This window comes from Cryptomeria japonica, chromosome 9 (genome assembly GCF_030272615.1).
Source record: "Cryptomeria japonica chromosome 9, Sugi_1.0, whole genome shotgun sequence".
Classification (NCBI taxonomy): domain Eukaryota; kingdom Viridiplantae; phylum Streptophyta; class Pinopsida; order Cupressales; family Cupressaceae; genus Cryptomeria; species Cryptomeria japonica.
In genome coordinates this window covers 361,279,903-361,295,789 of record NC_081413.1, presented here as the reverse complement: position 1 = coordinate 361,295,789, position 15,887 = coordinate 361,279,903, and the positions used below count along the sequence as shown (strand labels likewise).

The following is a 15,887-nucleotide window of genomic DNA, read 5'->3' as shown; positions in this document are numbered from 1 at the left end:
TAAGATAAATTTTAATGAAACTACATTCACTAGTGAAACCATAGAAAACCCCAATACGACTTGGATGTATGTGATTGTTCAAATTCATTATTTTAAATTGGATGTTATGATTCTTTACTTCAACACATGTGTTGAGGGTGATGTGAACTTAGGACTGTTAGCAGCAGCCAAGAAGGAAGACTGGGAGGGGGGGTGAATCAGTCTACACCGAAATATAAAAATTAATCACAAAACATAGATCTGATAGACTGCAGTAACAACAGAGATAGGAAAATTGAGAGAACAACACAGAACACCAATATTTTGATGTGGAAAACCCGGTTAAGGGAAAAACCACAGTGGGAACCTACCCACAGTAAGATGATACTTTGCAGTAGTATGTAAAATATTACAATGGGGAATGCACATGCATTCAGGAACACTGCCTAGAGCTCACTACTCAAAAGATATTGTCCTAGAAGGCTAAAACCCTCAAGGAAGTCTCACTGACTTACAATAAGATTCAGACTACAATCCAGAAGAAGTGAACTGAAAGAATAGCATCTCCAAATGCTTGATTACAATTCCAGTTAAGCATAGATGTTTGGTCTGCAACACCAATCTCTCCTCAATCACAACACCGAAGGATGAATCACTTGTTCACACATTAACCTCTCTCTGATAATGTAGACAAAACATCCACCTAAATTACATGAACATATCACCTATATATACAAATCATCAACCTTGATAACAAGGTCGACTAAACCCTCAACCCTCAATTACAAAATTACATCACACGATACAAAGATCGACCACCGAACCAATATAATTATTTACATAGCATAACATGGACCTAAAACAAATTCCCAAATTCTCAACTCCACCAGAAATCATGCCAAGATCAACCGCAACACACTACACCACCAGGAAAACCGCATAACACAAAAATCATCACCGGTTCATAGAAACCACCAAAAACTTGCACAATGATCAATTTGGATCATCAAAATAAATAGGAGACAACTTAGGAAACACTAGCAAGCACACTAGAATCATCAGGAACAACTGCACCAACACCACTTATCAAATCTTCATCTATCAATGTCTGAAAGCTCAAGAACACAACCAATCGGCAACTGTCACGAAGAAACATAAATTTTGGAGCACCAAATCATGATCCATCTGAAATGGAGATACACAAGACCATCCCAAGCAATATCCCAAAAACACAACACAAGATATGATCACACCGGAGGAAATATTGAACTTTGCAAAACAGTGATTAGCAAACCAACACTACAAACCGGATCATAAGATCTTCCCAATCTGCACACACTGGAGCAATACACAAGAATAAGTTGACATCAATGACAACAACATATCCTAGCAATATCAATGCACAATAATATCCAAAAATCTCCCCCTTTGGCATTGATGACAACATATGAATGTGAAAAACAATCAATGCAATGAAAGAAGATATCTCCAGCAAACTCCCCCTAAGATCAAGACATATAAAGCAGTTTCTCACATGATCTCTCTCCCCCTTTGACAACGATGCCAAAGATCTCAAAACATAAAACCAAACTTACTCTCCCTTAGAATATGAAACATGAATCTCTCTCCCCAAAACACAGACTACTCCAGCAGAGGAGCAGCCCCAACAAACCAATCCAGATAAAAGGATAAGACTGTGAAGTCCACTAGATTGATGCAACTTAATGCATCTAGTTCTCACTAGGAGGGGAGGATACCCCTAACTTGTCTCTCAAATAGACAAATATATCTGTAGGCAAAGGCTTAGTGAAAATATCAACTATTTTCTCATTTGTAGATACATACTCCAGCTTCACCTTCTCTTCACCGACTTTCTCTCTCAAGTAATGATATTTGATTGAAACATGATTAGTCTTTAAATGTTGCATCAGATTCTTTGACATGTTAATAGCACTGGAATTATCATAGGATATAACAGTAGGCTCATCATAAATAACTCTTATATCCTTCAATATTTTCTTCATCCAAACTACCTGAGTGCAGTTACTAACAACAACAATGTACTCAGATTCAGTTGTAGATAAGGACGTTGAATCTTGTTTCTTACTAGCCCATTAAACCAACTTCTTACCCAAAAAAAATTCTCCATCGGTAGTGCTCTTCCGGTCATCAACATCACCAACCCAATCTGCATTAGTGTAGGAACATAACATGAAATCATCATTCCTCGGATACCATAAACCATAATCTATAGTTCCTTTCAAGTATCTGGATATCCTCTTCACAACAGTGACATGACTCTCTTTTGGATCAACTTGATATCTAGCAACCATGCACACAGCATGCATAATGTTTGGCCTAGTCTGAGTAAGATATAGCAGTCCACCAAACATAGATCTGTACAAACTTTGATTAGCTTTCAAAGATTCATCATTCTTAGACAGTTTACAACCAGTCACCATAGGAGTTCCAATAGGTTTGGAGTCATCTAACCCAAACTTCTTCAACAATTCCTTCACATACTTAGTTTGAGATATAATATACCTTTTCCAGTTTGTGAAATCTGCAAACCTAAGAAAAATTTCATCTCACCAATCATAGACATCTCAAATTCTTTCTACATTTCATTGGCAAACTTCATACTCTATCTTAAAGTATAGATTACTGTGAGCAACACCTTTAGTAAATCCCAATTTCAACAAATATTTGTCTAATCTAGCATACCATGCTCTAGGGGCTTTCTTTAATCCATAAATAGATTTCTTCAATTTACATACCATGTCTCCATCATCTCATATTGAAAATCCATTAGGTTTCTCAATGTAAAATTCTTCCTCAAGATCACCATTCAAAAAGGTAGATTTGACATCCATCTGATATACCTTGAAATCTTTATAAGCAACATAAGCAAGCAACAATCTAACAGCTTCAAGTCTAGCCACCGAAGCAAAAGTCTCCTCATAATCTATTCCTTCTTTGTGAGAATATCCTTTGCAAACTAGTCTAGCTTTATTTCTGACAACTTCACCGACTTCATTCAATTTGTTCTTGAATACCCATTTAATACCACTAACATTCTTATCCTTATGTCTAGGCACAAGTTCCCAAGTATTATTCTTTCAATTTGATCCAGTTCTTCTTCCATAGCTCTCATCCAGTTTTCATCTTTGCAAGCTTCAACAACATCTTTAGGTTCAACTTTAGATATCAAGCATACTTCTTCAACAACTAGCCTTCTTCTAGTCATTACACCTTTATTCTTATCACCAACAATTTGATTTTCAGAATGTTTCAGTCTTACATACCTCAGAGTCTTCTGATTGTTCTAATTATCAGGTTCCTGCACCTCTTCACTGGCAGCAACAACATCCGGATTAACTGTCTCTACTAGATCATTCTGCTTACGCTCTTCGGTCTGAATAGGAGCTAAAACAATATGTTGTCCATCATCATAACCTTATGATATGATCTATTTTCCAAGGTTTTCATCCACCTTCACATTTTCACTCTCCACTATCTTTCTCAGTCTCTTATTATAACACTAGTAGGCTTTTCTCTTTGTTGAATATCCCAAGAAAATTCCTTCATCACTTCTAGCATCAAACTTTCCTATATCCTCATCTCTCTTGATATAATATTTCTACCAAATACTCTGAAATATCTTACAGTAGGAACATGACCAAACCATAGCTCATAAGGGGTCTTATCGGTATCACCTTTCATGTGAACTCTGTTGAATGGGTAAACAGTAATGCAAATGGCTTCTTTCTAGTAGATCTTTGGAACATTCCCTTCAATCAACATAGTCCTTGCAACATCCAAGACAATTTTATTCTTCCTTTCAACAACTCCATTCTACTAAGGGGTTCTAGGAGCAAATAATTGTCTTCTAATCCCATGCTTCTCATAGAATGAATTGAACTCACCGGAACAGAATTCTCCACCTCTATCAAATCTCAAATATTTCACCTTCAATCTAGAATTAGTCTCAACCTTTGCTTTGAATATCTTGAACTTATCTGACGCTTCTAATTTCTCCTTCAAAAAGACAACCCACATCATCCTAGAATAATCATCAATTAGTAGCATAAAATATCTATCACCCTGCACACTTCTAACGTTTGTAGGTCCACATAGTTCAGTATGCACAAGATCTACCAGTCCATCAGATGTATACTATTTGCTCTTGAAAGAAATCCTTGTTTGCTTACCCATTTGACATTCCTTACATACTGAATTAGCAGGCTTAAAAATCTTAGGCAGATCTCTAACAGCTTGTGTAGAACTGATCTTAATCATTAAATCAAAATTTACATGGTACATTATCCTATGACACAACCAACTCTCATCAATCTAATAAATCAAACAGTTTTTCTCACCAGCATTCAAATGAAAAATGTTACCTTTAGTCTTAGTTCCAGATGCAATCTCTATACTGGAGGCATTTAAGATCTTGCATTTTCTATCCTTGAATTGTAGATCATAACCTTTGTCAACCATCTATCCAAAACTCAAAAGATTATGCTTCAAACCTTCAACATACAAGACATCATCAATGTTATGCTTACCATCAAAAGAAATAGAACCTCTCCCACGGATTACACAGGCTTTGTCATCTCCAAATCTAACTATTCCACCATCACATCTTTCCATACTCACAAATTTGTTTTTATCAACAATCATATGATGTGAACAACCGCTGTCAATTACCCATTCATCTTTCTCTTCAACCTTAGCAGCTAAGGTTTTCTCCTCAATAGTACAACTAGTGGAATCAACAAGTGCAGGTCCATCTTCCTTAATGGCAAGGAATACAACTTCGTCTCCTTCTGATTCTTCATATGTAATACCTTCATCATCAACATAATAATAGTTCTTCTGATTCCTATACTTTCGGTTAGGCTTGTAAGGCTTATCATACTTCTCATGCTTTTCATATCTATCATTTCTATCATGCTTATCAAACTTATCATGCCTGTCATACTTATCCATTCTCTCTGGGCATCTAGAGGAAAAATGTCCTATCTTATTACAAGAGAAACATTTCAAAGGCAACTTTCCATCATACTTACTAGCTCCTTTAGGCAATCTCCCAGCAATAAGTGCTTAAATTTCATCCAACTCTCTTTCTTGATCTTCCATCTCTCTTCTCTCTCTTTCATATCTAGATATTCTACACTCGTCAAGATCATATTTCTACTTACTAAATACAGATACAGATTCTCTGAATGCAGTCTCAGACTTTCCATGTGATTCTCCAAACTCACTTAGCTCAAATGCAACAATCTTTCCAACCAACATATCTCTTATCATTGTAGTCACACTCTAGATCTCATCAATAACAACAACCTTATGTTTATAAGCTGGAGGCAAATATCTCAACACCTTAGCAACAATTTCATCTTCCTCAATGGATCCACCGACACATTTGATACCTAGGAAAAGATCATTCACCTTATCCATGAAAGAGTGTATGTTCTCATCATCTTCCATCCTCAACATATCATACTTTCCTTTTAAACTTTGCAACTTCGCAACCTTCACCTGTTTATCACCTTCATACAGGATCTCAAGCTTTACCCAAATCTCATGTGTGGTTTGAAGTCCCATTACATTTGACATCTCAAAATCAGTCAGGGCACTAAGCAATGCTTCCTTTGCTCTAATATTATGTTCGGCTTTCTTGATCTGATCAGGAGTAGTCGGTCCATTTAGAGGAACGGTGTAGGCATTATTTGTAATCTTCCAATAATCTTTACCAAGACATTTCAAGTGCACTTCCATTTTGTCCTTACATATAGCATAGTTACTCCCATCAAATCCTGGACTGTCCTTCTTAAAGATAACACCTTGAGCTATCATCCCAGATCTCCTCAAGCGATTAAGCTTCTACCAGAGGATTTGGCTTTGATACCAATTGTTAGCAACAACCCATAAGGAAGACTGAAAGGGAGGGGGGGGTGAATCAGTTTTCACTGGAATATAAAACTTAATCACAAAACATAGATATGATAAACTGTAGTTACAAAAAAGATAAGCAAATTGAGAGCACAACACACAACACCAAGATTTTTACGTGGAAAACTCGGTTGAGGAAAAAACCATGGTGGGAACCTACCCACAGTAAGAAGATACTCTATAGTAGTATGTGAAAATATTACAATGGGGAATGCACATGCATTCAGGCACACTGCCTAGAGCTCACTTCTCAAAAGATAATGGCCCGAAAGGCTACAACCCTCAGAGAAGTCTCACTAACTTACAATAAGATTTGGACTACAATCCGAAAGAAGTGAACTGAAAGAATAGCATCTCCAAATACCTGATTACAGTTCTGGTAAAGCATAGATGTCTTCTCTGCAACACCAAACTCTCCTCAATCACAACATCGAAGGACGAATCACTTGTTCGCACATAAACCTCTCTCTGATAATGCATACGTAACATCGACACCTAAATTACATGAACATGACACCTATATATACAAATCATCAACCTTGATAACAAGGTCGACTAAACTCTCAACCCTCAATTACAAAACTACATCGTACGATGCAAAGATCGAACACCGAACCAATATAATGATTAACATAGCATAACATTGACCTAAAACAATTTCCCAAATGCTCAACTCCACCAGAAATCACGCCAAGATCAATCACAACACGCTACACCACCAGGAAAACCGCATAACACGAAAATCATCACCAGTTCATAGAAACCACCAAAAACTCGCACAACAATCAATGCGAATTATCAAAACAAATAGGAAACAACTTAGGAAACACCAACAAGCACGTTATAATCATTGGGAACAACTGCACCAACACCACTTATCAAATCTTCATTTGTCAACATCTGCTCAAGAACACAACCAATCAACAATTGTCATGAAAAAAGATAACTTGCGGAGAACCAAATCATAATCCATCTGAAATGAAGATACACAAGACCATCCCAAGCAATATCCCAAAAACTCAACACAAGATCTAATCACACCAGAATATACCGGAGGAAATACTGAACTCTGCAAAACAATGATCAACAAACCGACACTACAAACTAGCTCATAAGATCTTCCCAATCTGCATACACTAGAGCAATACACGGGAATATGTTGACATTAATGACAACAACATATCCTAGCAGAAACAATGCACAATAATGTCTAACAAGGACTAGGGCCTAGATGGAATCAGGTAAACAAGCAAGGGACCACCATGGACCCTTTTTGCTTATGATCTTCCCAACATGGGTAGTAACCACAGAGAAATTGTCTGGGACAATGACCCTAGAAAGGGTTATGTACCCACTATATAGTCTCCATCAAACCTAGTTTAGAAACCAGAACTAAATAGGCCTTAATCTTGTTTGAAAGTAATGTATGTAGGTAGTCTAGGGATGGAGTGTGTCCCTAATACATAGGCAATCAGGGATGGAGTTTTATTAATGTTAAGCATTATAAAGATTAATAACTCAAGATAAAATTTTGAGTGTGGGGGTTTGGGTTAATAACTCCTAAGGTACATAATAAGATAAAAGATATTCATGTTATACTCAAAAGGATCCTGAAAGGATTGCTTGACCTCTCAAGGTCATAGGTTGAATTTTGAGGTAGGTTTCAAGTATGATTCATACCTCTGAGGATGATGAGCTCGATGCACTTCCAGTGGGATGTGCAATCTTTAGGGATGTGACTCAGGACTCAAATGGTCCCTGTTAGCACCCTCAATTTTTTAAGATTTTGGTCCCCATAGAAAATTTTAATAAGGCACGTAAATATGCCCCTACAAAGGCTCCTGCAAATTCCTTAGAGATTGATTTTTTGAAAAATAGCCTTGGTTTTAAATGTTTGTTTGGCAAGTGTTCCTTTTGATCAGTGACTTTCTTTTCCAGTCGCTTTTGGTTTATGTTCTATCCTTGAGTGTTTTTTATCGTGTGAAGACCAACCCCATGCCCTAACGCTTTCATCCTAACCGGTATTTATAGCCTGCAATAACCTTAGGTTTTTCGTGCCCCTAATGTTTTAATACCATGATCCTAATGTTTCTCCTTCCTCACGATGTCCTAGGGACATGATTTACACGAGCGTGCCTTGAGTTTTTTTAAGATGACCTTGATTATAATGCCACTCGGCTTGTGTTGAATCATTTTACATGCCTTGCCAAGTTTCGAGTTGTATCTGATGTGGCAATTGGGTGGTACTCAAAGGGATAGCTCGATGAGGTCCTTTTAGTGTCTCACTAAGTTTCGAGTGGTGTATCATCCGCAAAGGTTTCAAGCAGCTATTACTCGAGCATTCAGTGGAATGTTTCAGGGCCCTTGTTGAGTTATCGAGTCTTGTCGACAAGTAAAAAGTTTAGAATATATGGAGCTCATTAAAGTCTCTTATTGTGCCTTGGCGAGTGTCTATGAGACCGCAGTTATGTGATGATGCACAAAGTAACTTGGAACTCGTTGAGAGGGTTTCTTCCTCCTGAGTGAGTTCTCGAGTGAGCAGTTGACAAACTGCCTTATCCATAGATGAAAAGAGTCCTACATGCCAGCTTGGGACTCGTGAAGGGGTCATATCTCAAATCGCTAGCTCAATGAGAATGTACAGGGCAATGTATAATCGACAATTAATGTAGAGATGTCATCTTACATAGGGTCTTGATGGTCAATGACAAGTTAGGATCATTAGCCCTGCCGCCAAAAATCCAAGAGTATCCCAATTAATCTTCAAAAGCCCAAGAAAACCGGTGCGAGAGATTTTTCATGTACAAGTGTCAGAGTTATGGCCACTATTTGAAAATGATAACATGTTTTTATTGGTATTCTATATCCGGAAACAACAAAAAGGTACAGTTCACATGGATTGATGAGTATTGGGATAAATCAAAATTATAATAGTGTGTAGACTTGATATTCAATTGCAGTCACTTCGAAGTTTGAAAAGGAATACAACTAAGTAAAATGACAAATCAATCACTTCCAGTCATTATTCCTAAACAAGGTGGTTATATTATGCAAAGTTGCATTACCAAGTCCCGAGAGGAGTGTATATTCAAAGACAAATTATTTTTGTTAAAAGGCTATCTTGCTTTTGCCTGCAAAGGTTGCAAGATAAAGTGCATAAAGAGTGAAGCTAATTTTTTGCATAAGGAAAGGTGGCTTGACGAAGTTTGAGGAACCATGTCGCAGAAGATTTGCAGAAGCCTCAACGTGAAGCAGATAGATAATTTACCTTGTAGTCAGAGGGGTATTAAAATTGCCAAAGGTAGCCAAAGGGATATTAAAAGGCTTGAGTGTAACTGTGAGCTTCGACTGCAATTGCAAATAATTCCAATCTCTCAGCCAATCATCATCTTCCACCCATGAAGGTTGGACTGTGGTGAGAGTGTCGGGTGAGAACTCAGAGAATATGAGTTTTGAGATAGATGTGCTTGCCTGGTCATAACTCTCAAAGTTCTCCCCTACCAGAGGATGCAATGAGAATCTTGCATCCTAGCGACTCTCCACACTAAGTGTCACAGATGTGTGTTAGTGACACAACTCAAAAGGTGGTATGTTTCTCCGGAAGCTTTTTGTTTTCTACACCAAAGCTCTCATGTATCTTTCCAAAGAGGCCTAATGGTTTTGCTTGAGGACAAAGTAGAGGCAACGAGTTTTTGACTGGAGAATATTCTTTTAGGAGTGGATGAATAGCAAGTAAGAAATTGCCACATGTAAACAGTTGGTAGCTTGTTGCATTCCTTGTCATATAAAAGGAATATCATGACCATATGTGAAGCGTTCTAGTTTTTGGTGTCAAGAAGGGATAGAACAGAGTAATGTGATTCTCAAGCCATGGATAATAGCTTCATACTGTAATGGATTTTCAATAGATGAATGATATCAGTTTGTGTTGTGATTCTAAGAGTTATGAGATTATCTCCATTATCATGGATTCAATTTTACATGAACTCAATTTATAAATTATCTTGAGTTTGTCATTTTAGCCTTCCTGATCTTGTGTTATATGTTTAGTGCATTTTTTCAAAGAAAGAATTAAAGGGTTTTAAATATATAACTACAATATTGAATAATTGATATGGATCTCTAAGTATATTTTCATGACTACATACATGGGTTTGTTAATAAAAGGTATTAACAATTATGAAACCTGTTGGTATACACAAGATTGTTTGTAGGAGTCTATTATATATTTGTGCTTGACTTTGTGGCCCAGAAATAAGCATTGGTCTATTCTGAGTATTGATGCATCTTCAGAAACAAAAAGCCAAATTATTAGTATCTTTTAATTTCATGTTGTTAGGTGCAAAATAGGTTAATCTTATTCTCAATGATATTCAAGAAATGTGGGATTGATGCTCGATAATGGTGAAGTGTTGGCTTGCAGGATTTGTACCCTCGCTAGGTTGTCATGCTTGTAAATCTGAACCTCTATAAAAAAATTGCTACCCCATTTTTAGAAAAAAAAAGAAAAAGAGGGGAGAATTTTTGTAACATATTTATGAATGTGCTAATCAAAAACATATTTATTAATGTGTACAATTGCTTATGGTTGCCTTGTGGAACTTTTCTAGCTTGAGGCCTCATCATGTGATGCAATATAAGTTTTTAATGTCATCCGCTGCAAGTCTCAATGTCACAGCGCTATGTAGAGAGGGTTGGTTCCCTGTAGTTTGTAACAGATTTCCTCCACTATTACGTACCTGCTTCGTTAAGAATGCGTTTTTACAAGGTAAAAAAATCCACTCTCTCATTGCAGACAGTAAATTTATATCTGCTTCATACACATCTTTACAAAATAAGCTCATCAACATGTATGTCAAGTGTGGGAGTTTGGTTGATGCCCATAAAGTTTTTGACGGCATGAAAGAACGAGATAGCATCTCCTGGAATACCATCATTGCAGCTTACCAGAGACAGGAGTATCTTAACGAGGCATTGATTCTGTTTACCCAAATGCAACGAACAGGTGTCCAACCAGATCACTTCACCTTTGCTACCATACTCCCAGCCTGTGCCAAAACATTGTCTTTGGATCGGGGTATGGACGTCCATCAAAGTGTAATCGAAGGGGGATTTTTATCAGATGTTGTAGTTGCAAGTGCCCTGGTAGACATGTATGCAAAATGTGGAAGCGTACATAAAGCCCGAGAACTGTTTGACAAAATACCTCAAAAAAATGTGGTCTCCTGGACTGCAATGATTACAGGATATGCACAAAATGGTGCTCTTGACGAAGCGTTAAAGATTTTCAAAGAAATGCCCGGACCAGACATTATCTCATGGAACGCCATGGTTGCCGGATACGCTCAGAATGGATTTGTCGATAAGGCCATAGAAACATTTAAGCAACTACAAATGGTAGGTTTAATGCCAAACTCCACAACCTTTGCCAGCATCCTCTCAGCCTGTGCCAAAGTGGGAGCTTTGGAGCAGGGTATGGACATCCATCAAAGTATAGTCAAAACTGGATTTTCACCAGATATTGTAGTTGCAAGTGCCCTCGTAGACATGTACGCAAAATGTGGAAGAATACACAAGGCACGTGAACTGTTCGACAAAATGCCTCAAAGAAACGTGATCTCATGGACTGCAATGATTGCAGGATATGCACAAAATGGATTTTTTGAAAAGGCATTAGAAACTTTCAATGAAATGCATTTGGCAGGTATAAATCCAAATTCAACAACATTTGCCGGCATCCTCCAAGCTTGTGCCAAAGTTGGAGCTTTGGAACAAGGTACGGGTTTCCATCAAAGATTAATCGAAAGCGGGCTTTTGTCAGAAACGATTGTTGTCAATGCCCTGATAGACATGTATGCAAAATGCGGAAGCATACACAAGGCATGGGAACTATTTGACAAAATGCCCCAGAGAAGTGTGATCTCATGGAATGCCATGATTACAGGATATGCGCAAAATGGATATTGCAAGAACGCTTTCACGCTCTTTGAACTTATGAAGTACTCTGGAACAGACCCTGACCGTGCAAGCTTTGCTTGTGTTATATTCGCATGCAGCCATGCTGGTCTAGTAGATGAGGGCTGCAAATATTTCGAAAGCATGAGTGTCTCTTATTGCATTACCCGCATAATTGATCATTATGTCTGCATGGTTGACCTTCTTGGCCGTGCTGGCTATCTTGAAGAATCTCTAAACTTTATTATTAAAATGCCCATTAAACCCCTGGCGATTGTATGGATGTGTTTGCTCGGTGCCTGTAAGTCATATAAGAATATAGTGTTAGGAGTATTTACAGCAAATCTCCTTTTTGAGCTGGATCCTAAAAATGCCGCGACTTACGTTCTTCTGTCAAACATCTACGCAGAGCTGGGTAAGTGGGGTGAGGTTCAAAAGATAAGGAGATTGATTAAAGATAGAGGAATCAAAAAGGTGCCCGGATGTAGTTGGATTGAAGTCGATAAAAAGGTGCATGTTTTTGTGTAGGAAAAAGATCACACCCACAAACACAGGAGAACTATGCAAAGTTGGAGTAATTGTTTCCAGATGTGCAAGCAGCAGGGTAGTTTACAGATTGAAGACATTTCATTGAATGGTGTGGAGGAAGATGACAAAGTTATTCCTCTTCTATCATGGTGAGGAGTTGGCAATTAATTTGGATTGTTAAATGCATCTCCTTTAACAACTACTAGAGTTGTCAAGAACTTCCAAATATGTCTTGCCTGCCACACTGCAACCAAGTTTATTTCCGAGACAAAAAAAAATTGCAAGGATGTAACCGGTTTCATCATCCCAAAGGACTATGTTCTTGTGGCATTTGTGACAGTAAATGAAGCAATGTGGAAATATATGCCTGACAATAAGCTGCATCCTGTCAAATCTGCAGTGAAAAGAAGGAATCGGGTTTTATTTTGTTTCTAAATAGTATTCTTTTCTATGTAGAGATTTGGACCATACTGTTGACTTCATAAATCAGATATATATTATACAATGTACTTCCACTGCCAATATGTAGCGATAGGTATCTTTTAAAACCCTGTTTTCTATTACCTCAGAAATGTCAAGGCATTGAACTGTTTTTCGAGAACCTTGCACAACTTTGGGAGGGAAAGACGGAGAAAAAAACAAAATTGAAGTTTGAAGGAAACTGGAAGGATCCTCGGCAAGCAGTCGATGTGAGAGAAGGGCTTATAATCAAACCAATGCTTGAAGACGATGGGAGAGCATCTCTTGGTAGTTCTTTACTTCAACTTTTTCACTTTGTTTAGTTCTTTTATCTGGATTATTTGTATTGGCTATTATACAATTTTGTTTTATGATTTCCAATATATATATTAGAAATGCATGTATTATTTTATGATTGAATCTGTATGTTCATTGTTTTTATTTTGAGAAATGACATGTTGAATTAAAATTATGGTTTTGCAATATCAATTTGATGATAATTAATCGTATTGATTCTATATTGTTGTCCTATTATAATTATGTCATAATTGAAATGTTATTCTTGGAATGAAAATTGTAAAATATTGTGTATGGATATTTCACATGATTATTTATTTATATGTAGCTTCGGCTATTCGTATTGGGCAGATGCATATAATATTCGAATTGAGTGCACAATTACATATTTTAACCAACAGTGATTTATTCAGGAGTAGTTTGAGCTGATTACGTGGTATGTTTATTTATGTGAACCTATCCTGTGTTGGCATATCCCATCATTGTCTACCCATGTATGGTTGGTTGATTTGTTATTGTTTGATAGTGTTTTTAGGATATTTGTTTTCTGTCTTTTAATTTTTGTTTTTGTGTTAGTTGTTGAAGGCACACAAGTTTATCATTATTTCATTTATAAATACATGATCTTTATGCATTATAATCAGTTGGTTTTTTAACTCTCTGACATGATAGCAGAGCAAGGGCGGACTACCACTAATCTATTGACTAGCATAGTGGAGGCACTAAAAGCTGGATAGAGGCAGGCTGATTCATGTTTTGGAGCAATCTCATTTCATATTTGCGGTGATCAAATACAATGCAAGTCGTCCACTTATGAGCAAGGGATAGCGCAGTTTTGTAGGTTGCATTCTTTATTGTAGACCGTGAGCTTGAGGGAGAGGGCAAACTTTTTTGGAGATCGCCCTTCTGCATGTACAAGTCGATTTTTTGTTGGAATGGTCGCACATGAAGGCTGATTCACGCCTGGTTAAGGGCACACATTTGCTGATTCTTTAATTTACTAGCAGAATTGACGTTTAAATTGGCAAAATTGGCTTCAAATTCAGCGGTTTCTCTTGTGGAGGTATTTTTTCACGGTAACTCTCTTGTAAATGCGCCAATTCCTTTCTGCCAAGGGTTTTCTAAGACCAAAACCAGCAGTATTTGTTGCTACTGGTAGGCGTAGGCAAGGGTAGAACTAGTATAATTCTTTTCCATATCTGGAAGGAGGCCAATTTCTTTAGTTGATTGTATAGATTTTTTATTTTACACAAATAGTGTGGATGGATTAGATGTAGAAAATTACAATTTGGGGATGGAATTAGGCAGATCGTAGTCTTGCCCATTTACATGCATTTGGGAAGATTGTTTTAATTGACCATTTTTCATTTCTTTTGTGGAATTCTAAAGTTTCTTTTGAAACTAGACTAACGAAAACTTCAAAATGAACTTATGTTTTGAAAACAATTTGCATGTCTCTCAACTTTTCTTGATAAGATGTTAATTTTATTTCTAAAGTATCCTCCCCTTTGTGGTAAATCATTGATCCGAGTTACTTTAAACAGGAAAAAATATCATCTTTATTTAGCTAATACAATGGTAGGAAGTTCTCCAAAATTCCTTTTTCTAAACTCTCAATTGCTACCTAGGAATATTTATTCTACATGGAAGACCAAAATTAAAACTCGGGTTTGAATAAGTTTGCCATTTGGTCAACAGTACCACCACGCAACATAAGATTGATGTTCATGAGCAAAGGAAATTTGATCAAGTTGATAGAAAGGTCAAATTGATCATCGTTTTCAATGTGTCTAATGAAGTTCAGCCCTTTATTTGATACTCGTCCACAATCAAAGACGCATGGGAAAGCTCGAAACTGTATATAAGGTGAAGAATTAGAATTCGATCATGAATTCATGGAGTTGGCTACATAGCCTAAACATGAAGATTGGAAAACAACTAGAATACTATCTCAAAAGAATTATTAAATTGAGAGCTTCGCTACAAGCCTCGGGTGGAACAATTGAGGATGTTGTCTTGGTTCCCATTGTTTTGCAAGCACTATCTTCCAAATACAAAGTGTTTGCAACAATTTTGAATGTCGTAGAATAGACACCCAATTTTGAGAAGCTTGCGTACCTACTTCAGAAAGAAGAGTCTTTAAGCCAAGAACATGGTGAGGAAGATCATGCAATGAGCACACATCGTTAAGGCAAGAAGCCTAATGAATAGTTTGGGGACCTCCCAAATTTGGTAAGACATTTTGATCTAAAAAAAAGTGTTCATTTTGTGATAGGATAGGACACAATATGAAAAATCATTAGTACAACTCCCTGGTTAGATCTTCCAACAATAAATCACATCAATAAAGCCATTTCAAAGAGGCAATACATGATGGAAGAAAAAGAACAAACAAAAACAACATGCCAATGTTATTGAAGAAGAAAACTCTTTGAAAGGGGAGTATTTGTTTTCAACCCCCACTTCAGAAGATAGTTTATAAATAAAATTATATTTCGTATGTGGACTCAAGTGCTACCAAGCACATGACAGACAAGTTGAATGGTTTCTCACATTGAAACCCCATCATGGTAAAGTCTCTCTTAGAGATGATCCCACCCATGACATCTCCTTTCGGTTTGGTATACATCATTGCAGGATCATTGAAGTTTTGTATGTGTCACGTCTTACCAAAAATCTCCTATTTGTCAATCAAATCCTTGATCATAACT

At 37.1% G+C, this 15,887-nt stretch overlaps 1 protein-coding gene across 2 annotated transcripts; it reads left to right on the top strand.

Moving 5' to 3' along the window:
- Positions 1-10,419: 10,419 nt before the first annotated feature.
- LOC131029800 (pentatricopeptide repeat-containing protein At2g13600) lies at positions 10,420-14,622 on the top strand. Of its 2 annotated transcripts, none has more exons than XM_057960453.2 (2): positions 10,420-13,167; positions 13,852-14,622. In XM_057960453.2, the coding sequence occupies exon 1, from the start codon at positions 10,522-10,524 to the stop codon at positions 12,418-12,420; it is 1,899 nt and encodes a 632-aa protein (XP_057816436.1). In that variant the 5' UTR covers positions 10,420-10,521; the 3' UTR covers positions 12,421-13,167; positions 13,852-14,622. The 2 variants fall into 2 exon arrangements, with proteins under 2 accessions (XP_057816436.1, XP_057816435.1); XM_057960452.2 differs by having other exon boundaries at positions 13,849-14,622.
- The last annotated feature ends 1,265 nt before the right edge of the window (positions 14,623-15,887 follow it).

Excerpts from the sequence above, each read along its gene's own strand:
- LOC131029800 (XM_057960453.2), top strand. The coding sequence starts at position 10,522 with ATGGTTGCCTTGTGGAACTTTTCTAGCTTGAGGCCTCATCATGTGATG.